Source organism: Haliaeetus leucocephalus, unplaced genomic scaffold (assembly GCF_000737465.1).
Source record: "Haliaeetus leucocephalus isolate CR32 unplaced genomic scaffold, Haliaeetus_leucocephalus-4.0 Scaffold577, whole genome shotgun sequence".
Lineage (NCBI taxonomy): Eukaryota > Metazoa > Chordata > Aves > Accipitriformes > Accipitridae > Haliaeetus > Haliaeetus leucocephalus.
Window position 1 is genome coordinate 2,399,119 of NW_010973013.1, and position 14,771 is coordinate 2,413,889.

The 14,771-nt window shown below is 46.1% G+C and overlaps 1 protein-coding gene across 1 annotated transcript in view; it reads left to right on the forward strand.

The window, feature by feature from the left end:
* Window positions 1-14,771, forward strand: part of CAPN13 (calpain 13) — a 62,260-nt gene that overhangs the window by 27,115 nt on the left and 20,374 nt on the right. The window contains exons 11-18 of the mRNA XM_010577847.1: window positions 457-617; window positions 2,204-2,240; window positions 3,944-4,006; window positions 4,937-4,994; window positions 6,071-6,138; window positions 7,829-7,897; window positions 8,998-9,076; window positions 11,954-12,146. Coding sequence (XP_010576149.1) covers window positions 457-617; window positions 2,204-2,240; window positions 3,944-4,006; window positions 4,937-4,994; window positions 6,071-6,138; window positions 7,829-7,897; window positions 8,998-9,076; window positions 11,954-12,146 — 728 coding nt within the window. The remainder of the gene's footprint in view (window positions 1-456; window positions 618-2,203; window positions 2,241-3,943; window positions 4,007-4,936; window positions 4,995-6,070; window positions 6,139-7,828; window positions 7,898-8,997; window positions 9,077-11,953; window positions 12,147-14,771) is intronic.

Below are 14,771 nucleotides of genomic sequence, written 5' to 3' on the forward strand. Positions count from 1 at the left end.
GGAAGAAAGATCAGAATATTCTGTTTTCTTGTGACACTTGCTGGAAGGTTTGGGTTGTGATTCTTGAAGCATTGTCATCTGGGTGAGATGCTTAGTGAGCTTTCTGACCTCTCTGAGTCACGCTAGATGTCAGGGAAGTTTTAGTAGGAGTATTCATCCTTGATTCCTTCATGAAGTCCAGTCTGCTTAATGTTAATTGAAGTTCTCTTCAAAGCCACTTACATTCATTTTGCCTTCTGTTTCTTTCAGTTTTTCCACCCTTGTGCATTTTTGATGTGTCCTTGAAGAAAGTCTGTCACCTGGATGGACTTTTCATGCCTTTGGGGAGGTTAAGGCATGTTAGATGCAGTGTATATTTAGAGAGCTGTGGGAATGTAAGGCTGCTGTGGGTGCACTTGCTGATTTACTTTGGTTCCTGACATGAAGGGGAGATAGCCGGCTATATTTTTCTTTCAGGAGAACTCTGAAGTTCTGAAACAAAATTTTTCTGTGACTCGAGATGTGACCAACTACTTTATCTTGAGCCCAGGAACATATGGTGTCGTTCCTGCTACAACAGAGGACCAAGAATTTGAATTTCTCTTACGAATTTTCACAAAGAATCAAGACCACAACAAGTAAGATGATAAGTACTCCTTAAAGGCCCCAGACTTAAAGTGTGCCAGGATTTAACAATTTAATGTCAAGATAACTAATGTGGCAATTTGCTTCTGACATACTCTAGAAGCATGTTGGGAAGATGCAGATGAATGCTAAGCACCATGTTAAGGGGGATCAGACGTATAGTCAGATGCGTAGGGATGGCCACTGCAGAACAGGGCAATAGCTCCTCTGCAGCCACCAATGGTCTCAGCTTTGGTACAAAGAGCCACACAAGCGAGCAAAAATTGTGAGATATGCCCCCTGCCCTGATTGTGGGGAAATCTCTCTTAATCGAAAGGAGGACTGAGAGCTTGTTTTTCTTAACAACTATTATGCAGTTTCTTAGGTTATGCCAGCTGGACGCCAGATGGATCAGGTCCCACTCTGCTCAGACCAGGACCTAGAAAAGCAAAGAGCAGTAAAAGGCCTTAATCCTTTTACCCAGCCATCTCATAGACAGGCTGGTAGGGCTCCCTGTAGGTATGAGAGGGGCCCTGAAGATAAGTTTAGTGGAAAAATGGTATCTTAGTTCATGCAAAGGCAGCTGTTATCACATTTTCACAAAAATACCTGGGTGTGCTTTACATAAAGAACAAGCCCCAGCATTCAGCCTTACCAAATGACCTTCAAGCGTCAGATGTGCAGTGGCTTTCCTTCAGCAAGCTTTATACTGGAGGTGATTGCAGCTCTTACCTCATAGGCCCATATCTTAATAATGAGATTGCTTTCTAGGCTTTGGCCTCTGGCAAAAATAGCCCAGAACCAACTAAGGCAACCCCTTAGTTATGGAAAGCACACATGAGGAGTCTGTGCTTTGGGTTGGACTGCCTTCAGCATGATGAGTCCTGCACAAGATGGCTCAGCCTTGGGAGGCAGCACTTTCCAGGAGAGCCTCCGACCCTCACAGACCTTCCTGAGCTAGGCCAAGCGTGGGGATCGCCTTCCCATGGGTCTCTGCAGCACTCACCTATGTAATAGTGCAGATGCTATAAAAATAGCATCTGGCTTGCCTAATTTCTCTACCAAAAGCAAAACTCAAGTATTGAATGTTGCTACTAAGTGAGTCTCAGAAGGAACGGTGACCCTGACTCAATTTCAGGCAGTCTGCAGACATTTAAAAGATGTTGCCTTTTAATAGCCCAGATGCTATTTTTATTCCTGACTATTAAACCAGGCAAAGAGAAAGCAGGTGAAAATTTTATATGGCTCAAGGCAGGGTGGCCCTGTCTTTTGTGTGATGAGGTTAATCCTGCCATGCTCAGGTGAGACAAGTTACCCTTCCTCTGCTGCTGGTGCCAGCAGGGCCAGCTTGGGGAAAGCAGTGGCCCCAGAGCAGCCAGAGACTCAGACCTTCTCATGTCTGGTTGCACAGAGGGACCCAGGACTGGTGCAACAGGCTTGACTGGACTGGGACAGGCTGGGCAGTGTGGGTGCTGAGCATCTTGTGGGGCCGTGGGCTGGATGAGCATTCCTGTTGGTGGCTGCCTTCTGCCACATCTCCAAATCAGTGCTCTGAAAAGGCCCATTCTTTCCCAGTTTGACTCTTGTAACTCTTTTCTAGGAACCCAAACTCCCTGCCCAGCCCAGTGCTGCCGATGGTAAGAGTCTGTGAAAACTGTTGTAGATACTGGTGGTGGTGAATGGTTCCCAGAGACCTGACCATTCGGTAGCCATCTCTACTGACTCCTCTTCTTCCTTCCCTATGTACCAGACACCGCTCTGCTCTTCTTTCCTTTCACCACCCAGTACCCGTCCCAGAGTTTGACTCTGGCACCCTGCGACCTTGCTGGGAGAGCAGGTCGCCAACCTGGGGTACCTCTCTGGAGAGATGGGAGTGACAACGAAGCCCTTCCTCTTCACATATGTCTCTTTCAGAGCCTGATTTTTGAAGGAAACGTATCTTATACAGTCCCTCTGTCAGCCTGTCCGTCTGTCCTTTTCACCTTGCTACCTTTAACACTTTGACCGCCAAATATAGCAGGGGGGAGAGCATTTCAAAGATACTAAATTCTTGCAATGTCTGTAAAATGGCTATGTATCTAAGGAAGCGAGAGGGGGAAGCTTTGATGAAAAAGTCACAGCTTGAGTTTGACCTCTTTTGAAAAGCCCTCACACCTGAGAGCGGGGTCATACATGCCTTCCCCATGGGAATGGCTTCATTTAAGTGCTTGCACCCTATAAAGCACAGGAGTCCATAGAGGTGAGACCCAAAGCGGAGGAGTTGTGATTTTCATCAGCATATCTTCACAGACGTAAGGGAAATTACACTTCAAAACTAGTTGCGCCTCTGGTTTAACCCACGTTTCAGCCTGTCTAGCCCAGCTACCATCTGTTGCTGGACTTCCTCGCTGTGAACTGTGCAAATTGCCAGAGCTGGTCCAGTCCACGCTGCTGTCTCAATGGTTGCTTGCAAAATCCTGCCACTGAGAGGCTGTTATTTATAGCAGTGCAAACTCAGTGCAGGTCTTTGAAGCGAAAGGTGTAAAGCTGCTTCAGGAGAACATAAAACAGAGTCCTTTCCTTGTGATTAATTTTCCAGCCTGCAATTAAGCCCCATTAGAGGGGTAGTGTAAATGGTGGCTTATTATCTCTTTCCACTGACAAGCTGTCAGTTTACTCAGCTGTTTTTGTTAGCCAATGTTGTGACTTTGATGAATTATGGCACCCACACTTTCTGCTCTTGTTCAGGTATTTGGGCTTCACTGGTGTGAATTACCTCACACAGAGCTGAACGCATTGGCGCTTAGGCTTAGATTTTTGGGGGAAACTTTATAATGTTGAGGGATAGTTCTCCTTAGTGCCTGGTAGATCTCCTCACCGGAGGGTTGAAAAAAAATCACTTAACCATTGAATTGCAATTGCTTAGGTACAGTCAAGCCTGCCTTGGGGCTGAAAAGGTATACGAGAAATGAAAGGTCAACTCCTGCTCTATTTTCGTGGTTCACATGAATCTTCACATGCCCTAAGCCAGTGATTTCAATCGGGGGCCATCAATAAGGATCAGGCTTTGTATCTCTGTACTTACGTATTGACTTGCTGAAGTCCACCCTGGATGTGTTCTGTTGTCTTCCTCAGGCCCTGAGCTGCTCCTTCCTGGTTATACTAACATCCAAACTATGCTGCTTCCTTCACTGCAGTAGCTGTTCCTCACTCCTAGTCCACTTTACTTTTGGGGTGTTAAAACTCCAGCCTGTTCTGTACATTCCCTGCCCTCTCTAATGTGCTGTTTGGATCTGCAGGCTTCTGCCTCCAGTTGTTTTGTAACTGAATTATTTATGTGCGTACTTTGTCTTTGATTCAGGATGGATCAAGACAGAACCAGGACAGCTCCTATAAGGCTGTCTTCCTAAGATACGCTAAGCAGGTATCCTATCTAAAACATCTTGCTGAAAAATAAAAATAAAAAAGGCATATGGATTTGCAAAAAGAAAAACTGATCTATGATGTTGATACAAACCCATTTAGAAAAATGTTTTTTGGAAATATAGCTCCATCCTCAAGCGGATACCCTGAAAACAGTATTGATTGAACTGCCAAAACCCCCAGAAAAATGGGACATTCAGCTAGGATAGATTGGCTAGCCCCATATATCAGCAGAGGATTGGAGATTTATGGTTGTGCTGGTGATGGGCTTGCATGTGTACTTTTTTTTTTTTTTTTTGGCTTTGGTTTGTTTATTTACTGAAAGCAATTAGAAAGACTTGGGTATTCCCCCCTCTCATCAGCATATTTTCCATTTGCCTTCACGGCATTTGGAAACCAGACATCAGTCAGCATTTGAGTAATTGATTCCTGCTCTTTCATAGCCAAACTCTGTGTGTTCACCGGAGATGCTTTTAATGGTTTAATAAACTGTTATAAAGAACTCCTCGACTTAGTCAAGAGGGAAAAAAAAAAAATTCACTGCCAAGTATTTGCACAATGCACTTCTTGCATTTGGTAGTTATATTGATGCATGAAGGTGAAAATGAACACGGGCTGCCATGCTGAGTGCCCTGGGGGTGTCTCGGGAGGGAGGCAGTCAGTCAGCTTCACCAATGGACAGTTCAGAGGGAAGTCTGTGGTGACAGGAGTGCCTGTAACTCCCCTGCAAACTCTTGTGGGGAAGGACAAAGAGTGGCCCAGCAGCACGGAGGGCTTTGTTATGCTCCCAGGGGGGTGCTGGTGCTCCTCTGATATAAACAGAGGTTCTTCTTGGTTGCCACAGTGCATGAGTAAAGCAGTTTCAGGCAAAAGTGACACACGAGAAAACCTTATGCTCACAGACCTCTCTTTGCATTTTATTCTGCATTAGGGCTCAGCTATTGATGCCTCGCAGCTGCAACAGCTCCTTAATGAAGTGATCCTGCAAGGTAAAGCTTTTACAACTCAGCTAATGTCATTGGTGCTTCTCTATCCTTAGTCTAGTGTAAATTAGACAGGATTTAGTGGTGTCCTGATGGTCCTCCAAAAATCCTCAGTGTGGCTTACTGCACTGTTGAATCTTGAAGAATGAGAAGTGCCTCCACCAGGGTACCTTTACATGCACAACAGTTTGGCTTTATTTTTTAAAGAAAATCAAAGCAATATTCACATGAAAAAGGCAACGCAATCCAGACCAGGTGCTAACAGACCCTTCAAGGAATGGCTGTCAGCAAAGCTGTGCATCTGCTCGACAGCCAAATTTCACCCTCCTCTCCCCCTCCCAGTTCTGCCAAGGGATAGCCCCTGCTTTGCAGACCTACCCTACCCCCTGTTGCCCTTCTCCTGGATGTCCCCGCAGCCCCCATGAACACCCCTTCCCGCTCCATGCCCCACCAATTGCAGGAGGAACCCAGTCCCTGGCTGGGCTGCACCAGTGAGCGCCCCAGGGAGCTGTGCCTCCCACTCTCCTCATTGTCACCCAGTTTCTCCCAGTTCAGCCCTGGCCTGCATCGCTCCTCTGCAGAGGCCTCAAGCTGGCTTTCAGCATTTCCCAGCCTTCCTAACCTGCCCACCTCGAAAATAGCATGAGACAGGGGCACAGCCAGAGGGCACGAACCAACTCAGTCGCGCACAAGCCTCAAAGCGCTCTTAGGACTCGCTAATTTAGCATAAATGGCCTTTCTTGTCACTGTCATTTCCCTTACCCTTATTTCAAGAGGGAAAAGTTTCCATCAGGGCAGGTAGGTGGGCAGAGACTGTGCAGAGTAGCTACCTGTGAGCCTAAACAGGGCACCTGTCCTTGGGGAAGGGAGCAGCAGAGATGTCTGAGACACATCCCACTCCCTCAGTGGACCTCAGCCTGGCATGTAGCCCTTGCTGCTGTTTGAGAACCTGAGCCAGAGCTGGGGCTTTTTAGCTATGTGAGCTTTCCGACTGGTGTCCTCCTTCCCTCCAAATGGTGACCTGATGCCTCTGTCACCCCCCTTGCTCTCACCAACTCCATCTGTTTTGTCAATCCTTGCAGATGAAATGACCAGCCTGGGAGGAAGATTCAGCTTCGATTCATGCAGAGGCATTTTAGCTCTGATGGATGTATCCTTTCAGCAGAAGCAATAAACTTCCCTGGTGCTGCCCATCCTTGTCTTGAGTTACGGCTGAGCTGAGCATCCCAGTGTGAGAACCTGCAAGTAAATATTAGCCACGGTCCTCAATAAATAACTGTGCCAGAATCTGTGCAGGACTTTGCCATGCATGCCCTGGCTGTGGTGTGTCTGTTGAAAGGTGAGGGTCAACCTTCTGCTACCAGCTAACTCTTGGCTCTCATTTTCCCCTCTGCAGGGCCCAGGGTTGGCTAAGCTTCACCCTTGGGTGCAGGTCCCAAGCAGAACCTGAGGCAAGGAGGCAGCACAGAGCTGAGGCATAGCTCAGTATTTCCACCACAGCTGCAACCACGCTGGCCTGTGATGGTAGCTCAAGCAGGCTGCTAGCACTGCCAGCAAAGCTGGCATTAGGGGGAGAAGCACTGTCACCACCAAATCACAGGCGCTTGCCTGGCAGGCCATTCATCCTTTCCAGTGTACATTCCCCATTTAGATGTATCACGCAGTCTTTTTACTGTTAACAAGACAACACTGGAAATACATTGCTGGCCATTGTAGAACAAGAAGGCTCCTTGATGAAAGCGTAAATTCTGCACTGTGTGTTTTCTCCCCCTTGCTCACTCACAGTCTCTTTTCTTCCATGCCTTGAAATAACTTTGTGACATTTTCAGACATTTACAAACTGCCAGGGAATGAATAAAAATGACCAGAAGTCCCTCTCTCTTTCCAGCTTTCTGCATATAGCAAGTGAAAGAGACTTTTCCCCCTTTCCAAAGCCCCTCCTGGGCTAAGTGGGTGCTGTGAATGCATGGCACGTGCAAAGACCTGACAAAGCCACTGCTCTGCTTTAATTCAAGATGGATTTTTCATTCTCTGGGCTGCATAGAATCCATGTACAGTGTGACCTATCCTGGCCTGCAAAGACAGGATCAGCTTTTTTCACTCAGGTTTCATGGCAGTGGCACTTGTCTGCTTATATTTCACTGGCGATGAGTTTTGCTTTCAGGGAGCTTTTGCCATCCCAGCTGCCTTAGGTGAGGTGCTGCATGTCTGCCCAGGACTCCTAGATGATGTATGGAAGGGAGCAGGTCCACTGACACAGTCCTTCGAGCATCCCTGGGGGATGTCTGCGGACACCCCTGGGCTCCTGCAGCTAGCTCATGGTGGGGAAGTGTTTTCTCCCATGTGGCATGTGCGTGGCTCAAAGGCTGCTGCTGCCTTCTGACAGCAGGTATCAGGACTGGCTCCTCACGCTCTCGGCTCCTTCAGCGCCTGTTCCTCCAGGAGGATCCAGCCAGAGCTAATAGTGTGCTGCCTCACACTCAGAGGCCAGGCAATGTGCAGACGTGACCTGGAGCACGGGGTCATGTTCATCCATGGGGGCCTCTGCTCGGAGGCTAAATGTCAACTGAAGCGATCGCTGCGGGTTCCATTGTGGTTAAATACACTGTATAAATAGAAACCTTTTGTTTGTGAGCACAGGTATGAGCAGCTGAACAATGTGCCAAAGAAGTTGAATTTAAGCGTAATTGAGAGCAGAAAAACTCTTGGCTTTCTCAGCAAAGTAACAGACAGAAGAGACTGAATCTTATGTCTGTCTTTATGTGAAGGCAGCATCCTCGGGAATGAAGACAGCCAGGTTTAGCTCTCATTAACTGTTCAATTCTTAACTATATGCACAGCTCAACTCGAACGGACAGCTCACACTGCAGGAGTTCGGGAGCCTCTGGCGAAGTCTCACTAAGTACATGGTACACGGGGGCTGCTCTCTTCTCTGCTTATACTTTACTCTTGGGCTTTTCATCAGCGGGGTTGCAGGTGCTCTGTGATATCAAAGCACTGGGGGGAAAACATTGCAAAGGTTGCTTGCTTAGTGGGTCAGATTTCCATCCTCTCATGCAAACGTTGAGAGCTCAGGAAGTCATGGTGTGTGTAAAGTGCTCCAAACGAGCAGCCGAGGCTTTCTGAGCACAGGAAATATTGAGGGAAAAGTGGGAAAAGGTAGGAAGGCCAATTAGGCTCAGAATTCAATGGAAATCTCTGTTTGTGTGCTACCACTGGCAATTTTTTTAAAAGCTTTCTAAGCTGAAATGAGTTCTTGAACAGTCATCTGAAAAATATCACTTCCTCATTGCTGCAGTTTGTAGTGGAAATGTGTAGGATCCGATGAAAGCTTAACTGGGAGAAATGTCTGTGCTCCAGGATAAGCATTAGGTCTGGAAGCAGTGAGGACAGTAGCGTGGTATTTAGGGTCCCACCTAAATTCAGAGCCAGAGCATGCATGGCAGCTTCTCTGTGTCAGGTCCTTCTCCCTAAGTCTTGGTGCAGGACAGGAAGGTTTCCTGAAGCCTCAGGGTTGGGTGGGCTCTACTGTGTTTCATCCCTCTTGAGATGGTCTGAGGACATGGGCTGCTAGTTCCCCATCTAGCAACAGGGCTCTTCCTACTGACAGCACCTCAAATGTGGCTGGTGGGGTTTCAACCGTGCGTTGGGAAAGATGACCCCACACCATTCTGGGACTCAGGGACTCCTGGCTTATTTCACACGTTATAGACAATATTTTTTTGTCAGCGGAGGTGTGAATAGTCCCATTGCTGCCTGCACACATAAACCAGGGAGACTGAGCAAAAAGGCTGCCATCCACCCAAAACTGTGGGATTTCTTACACAGTAACATACTGTCTGAGCCTTCTGGAAACAGGTCTCCCTTGTCACGGTCACCCCATCTCATCTGTTGAACTTCCTTGCAGCCTATTTATTAAGGAGGGAAAGCATCCTACATAATTAGATGTAGTAGTAAATTTGGCGAATGCTGATATGGGCTTGAAATCTGCCTTTAAACTGTTTTTTAGGATATCTTCAGCAAGGAAGACAGAAATCATTCTGGATTTCTTGATGTGTCTGAACTGAAAAGCGCAATAGAGAGAGCAGGTACGTCCATAGGTGCTGAGCAGCTCCCTTTCTTGTCCCTGTGGCAGTGAAGGAAAGGGTGAATAAGAGGAAAATAAAAAGACCTTCAGGGACAAAGTGGTTTGGACTGCACAGAGGTGCCGGTTAGATCACAGCTCTGCTCAGAGTTCTGCATTGTTTTAGGGCATTGAGACAGAAAGCTCGTTTCAGGGAGAAACACTTGCATGCAGCTGGGGAGCCAGCAGAGAGATGCAGAGAAGCACAGCAGTGGCCAGAGCCTGCAGACTGGCTTATCCATAGTTTCTCTAGGTCATGGAAAAAACGTCCAGCAGAGGAAAGGAGCAAGGAACAGTCGATGCTTGCGCTTGCCCCAATTCCTGCAGTTTGTCTCCAGGGCAGTGACTAAGTCTGTAAGTGAAAGGCTCAGTGACAGACATTTATTTAGTTTGCACTGACCTCTGTTGGCTACACGAATACTGAAACTTGCAGTGAGTGCATGGGACCCCTTCATGTGAGTGAAGTATTTTAGCTGGGTCAGCTCTCTAGAGACTTTGTGCATGAAATACAGCTCTGAGGCAGCAATCCTCTTATCATCGTACAGTAAAGAAGCTCCCATTTGGCTACCTGGAGCTTGGAGGGGTGTTGTCCCCAGGAGGAACCTGATGCAGAATTGCTATCCGTGGAAGCCATCAGCTCAGGGGATGTACGTGTAATTTTTTTGTTGCTGAGAGGTGGGCAGAGCATTAGCATCTGCCTGAGGAACACAGTGCTAATGTGCCAAATGTCAAAGGAGAAGCTGCCAGGTCCATTCTGCAAGAAAGGTGCTAAAGTGTAAAACCGGGAGGAAAATTTTACATTGAGAATTCCTGGCAGCCAAAACAGTGCAGCTATTTGAAGGGAGAAAAAAGCACTGTTACATGGGAAATTCAGTACTTGTTGGGCTATAAGCAGTTCTGAGCGGGGGGAGAAAAGAAAATTTTAAGCTCATTTTTGCCACCTTCTGAGCCAGACAGCTGCATTTGAATCTGGCTTTGCATTAGGATGATCCCCGTCGTGGCTTTTAGGCAAGAAGGAGCGGACAGCCCCAGAAAGCGTTCGGGAGGTTGGTGCTACCTCTGGGAATGGCACTAATGTATCTAAATACAACTCCTAGCTGGTTGTTCCCTGAAGCGTTCAGTGCTTTCCCCAGCAAAACACTGAAGTGTGTGCTTAATTTTCACTGTTGTCCTAATGCTTCAAAGCATAATAATCATGGGTCACATTTTCTGCCAAAGCAGGCTAGCTGCATTAACAGCAGTGCCGCCCTGAGATGCAGGAGCATTGGCCTGCATTTACAAACTCCGCACTGGCCATATTAAGTGCATCAAAATAATTAAAAAAAATAGGAAAACATAAAGTCTGTATTTTAAAGCTTGACTAAAACCAGAGCGAGGAATCCAGCAGACAAAAGGTGTGGGGAGTAACCTTACAAATAAGCAACAGCACATAACTGAAACGCTGTGGGAGCAGAGAAGGCTGACACTTCAGTCTTGTTGATGAGGTTAGTTGAGAGACATTGCCAGGTGAGCAGATTTCAGAGCAAGTATGTCCCAGACTGACCATGCAAATTGTCGGTGGTTTACTAGTGTAAGACATGATTATAGCATATCGTAAGCAGCACTGCAATGCTTGCTGGAATCTGCTCTCCAGAGAGCTTGATTGAATTCCCACTGCCTTCAGAAGGTTAAAAATGAGATAGAATTCATTGCTTACTACTACAGTGGTTCTTGGCAGTGGTTTAAAACCAGAATTAAAGAAGAAATTTCATTAATTAGATTTTTTTAATTACTAGTTGTCCTCCTAGGAAAAAAAGTTTAAATCAGGTTTATCTTAATTTCAAATGTATCTTAAGCCCAAATGTATTTCCAGTATTTAAATAGTCAGCATTGTGTGTCTGCTTCCTGCTGGAGACCTTCTCCAGCTAGGCTCATGCAACCAGAGTTTGTTGACGTACTAACCCACCTCCATTGGCTGTATCTCCCCCTGCACAGGTGTAGAGAAACCATTTCTTGTTCAACTAATTTAGCTCCGTGATGAGTTCATCTAAAACTGAAAAGTTTAGAGCTGCTTGAAAAAGCAGGAAAGTTGCTTCTCTTCCAGCTGAGCCACTAAAAACTCGGGGTGAGCAAATGGGACTTCTCTGAAGCCTCAGAGAGTGCCTTAAACCAAAGCTATCAGTCCAGCTCCATGCAGAAAATTTCTCTTTTGTTTAGCAAATCAGCTTTTAGTGCAAAACATATATAAATCATTCCTTTTATATAGCTAGCACATTTAGGATAGTTTTATTTAACTAATAAAAGAATAATTCTAAAATGCAATTTTTGTTCATTCAATTGACTACCAATTTCCACCTGAACAGGCTGTGACACAAATACTGAATAATCAGCTAATAAAAAAGAAATGCACCCTTCACCATTTCCTAATAGAAGAGAAAATGTAAAAATTAAGAATCCCAGGCATGCTATACTGCATAATAGCGTGAGTGTGTGGTCTCTCCCTGTTTAGCAGAAAGCACCAGTGGTACTATAAATGCTACGTTCAGGCTTTAACAGTTATGAGCCAAAGAAAATCACCCTTTCTTATAGAAAATAAAAGCTAAAAAGGGAAAGCAAGACAACACTAAATTAGTTAGCTCAGTGTTTCCTGCTTGCTGACCCAAGCCACAATTTGAGTAAGTCATTTTCCGTCACCCTACCCCAACTCTTATGCACAAACCCGGGGAAAGGCAAGCTGCTGGCATGACAAGGTGGGGGGGCTGAGGGAGGGCCCCAGCTTCTTTGCAGGGTGCACAAGGCCATCGGAGCCAGTCCATCATCCCGTAGTGCCTCCTCAGTGATGTCGTTCCTCTTCCCTCCGCAGGTCTGGCCGCTAACGAGCAGCTCCTGCGCCTGATGACCTTGCGGTATGGCGATGCTGCCAGGAGAATCGGCTTCTCTGACTTTGTGTATTGCATGCTGCGCCTTGAAACCGTGACCCGTGAGTCTCAGCGCCAGGGCCTGGGGACGTGGCAGCAGGGGAGCTTGCAAAGTCAGACTGGGGGCAGCGGCAGGAGGCAAGGGACGCGATGCTTGACTCGATGATACATGTCTAACAGCATAGCTTGGCTATAACAAACCTGCCCAAAGTCCAGGCATGGTCCAGGCGTCCCTTTGAGCAGCCTGTTTGCCAGAAGCCAGATTTGTCTCCTGCCCATAGGAGCAGTTTAGTGCTGAGAGAAAGCAGCAGCTGGGAATACAGTGATGCCCTTGCTGAAAGGGGCCAGAAGAAAGGTTGGCTCGCAGTTCCCATCAGAGCTCATCAGAGTGCCTCTGGGCTGCAGCGTTACCACGCTGCCCTGTGTTTTTCCCTGCTGAGGAGCGATGGTAATGTGTATCTAGAGCTTCTTCAGCTGCCAGTCCTTTTTTGCTGCATGAATTTAGCCTGGCCTCTGCCAGCTTGTCCTTAGAGCCCCTACGCACTAAGACTCATTTTCTAGAAACAAGACGTGTCCTTGTGCTGGTGCCTTTCCACACAAGCTTGAGCATCCTGGTCCCCAGCAGAGCTTCCTCCAGGGTGGTGCGGAGCATTGCTGGTACCACTGAGGGGAGACTGCATGCGTTCCTACCCAGTAAAGAGGAAAGAGGTAACACATCTCCAGTGGAAGGCTTTCTCTTTTGGTTAAAAGTCAGAGAAGTCTGAATCACAGTAAGGGAGGTGCCTTTTTTTTTTTTTTTAAACAGAGAGATGTTTTTCCCACCAACTTCAGTAAAGTTCTCTCTGTTTTTTGGTAAGGAGAAGAGCTGAGATCCTTCCCAGTGGATAAACAAACCCATGCCCTGCGTTACGTCCAGCTATTGTCTGGCAATTGCAAGGAGGGAGTGTCTGTAAATAAGCCTTTGCCTGAAAGTAAATGGAATTCGGTTTTACAAAAGCGTAATTTTTACTACTCTAATAATAAGCATTTTGACTGGAAGTACTGGTAGTTAAACAAGCCCAGCAATTGTGACCCATGTGCTAGAACACGGCTACAGCAATTTAGTTAATCTTTGGAATGAGCTGGGTTTTAATGGCACGTGGAAATGAGAGTTCATTTTTTTCCTGTGTGTTTCTACCACTGATGTTTTATGGGCCAGTAGTGGTCAGCGGATCTGCCTGGATGACACTGCCTAAAATCCCATTTCAAGGGAGTACAGCAGAAGCAGCTCAGAAAGACAGAGCATGTCCTGATTTTAATGCTTTCATCAAAAAATAGATAACTTGTAAACACCCATTTTTTGTGATTATACATGTCACTTGCTGTAGATGAAAATTCTTATGCCTAAATTAGTACCATGGCATTTTTTTTTCATCTTAAAAGAGATCCTTTTACATTTTAAGTGCCAGTGTAAAGACAACTCCTTTGCATCCATGTGGAAAGGAATCTCTAAAAGTTTCATTGCTGTCTGTAGTGAGTATCTTGAAGCGCTCTCAACTCTTTCAGTTATCACTTTGCAGAGGGTTTAATGTGGAATACATTTCTCAAACTTTTCAAATCATTGCGAATAAGATTGTTACAGGAGAGGATAAGGGTGCCAAGTGGGAATAAAAGCCAGTCCACCTTTATGGTGATGTGAATGCAGCAGGGAAGATAAAATCTGTCCCATTAAATCATTACTCATCTTTTCAAGATAGCCAGAGATGAGACCCAAACCAAAAGCAGCAGCTTCTTTGCAAACTCTATTTAACTGGAGTTAATGAAGCAGTAAAGAGGCACTTACCTCTGCCCAGAGGAGGTAACTTCAGTGCTGCCATTTGTTCCTGAAAAGATTGCTGGGCGCAAGCCCAGCCCTGCAAATACAACCTTGTCAAGGGGCTGCTCGCAACATGGGGACTTCCTTGGTCTACGCGTTCTTCAGAGCGGTATAGGCTGGATGTACTTCACCATGTTAGCTTTCCTCTCTTTTTTCTCTCTGCTCTGGATCATATAGGTAGCTCTGGTTGCCTCCTAAGGGGCAGATGAGCAATGTGCGCTTGTGCCCTGTTCCTGCACTCTCCCAACAGCCTTGCACTTTTGTCTAAAGCCAGGCAGGTTTCAAAACATTCATGATCTTACAATGCCTGTTCCATTCAGGGTGGGAAACAGGCTCCTGGAGAAATGTGTCATTCAAGGATAGACAGACTTAAATCTGTTTCAACTTTTTATTACTGTTTATAACAGCACATTTCTAGGAGAAAAGTAATTTCAAAATGAATATAAAGAGCTCAAAATACTGTGTTTTGACTTTATCGAAACACTTGGGTTTGAACCTTTCTCCTAGACAAACTGCAATATAAATGTGCACATAGAATATCAATATTTGAATGGATTTAAATTTTCTGATAGCAAAGTGTTCTGTCAGAAAACTTTCAGCAATGTTAATTTCAAACTCTAGCTGAATAACAGCAGCATCTGCATTTATATTCCCTGGAAAAAGCTTGCAAGGCATACTAATGACTTCAAGAGAATCACTTTCTTCAGGGAACACTGTGATCACTCACTGCCAGGGAGGATGGAAAAGGACCAACAGAAAGTTTCCCTGTGGGAAGATGTGTTTCATTAGTTCACCGTTCTCCTGTCAGTCTTCAGGCGGGAGGTACAACTGAAACAAATGATGAGAGGAGACGAAAGCAGTCACGCTGAGCACTCCCTGTCCCTACGCTTTTGCCAAATTCTGGCCCT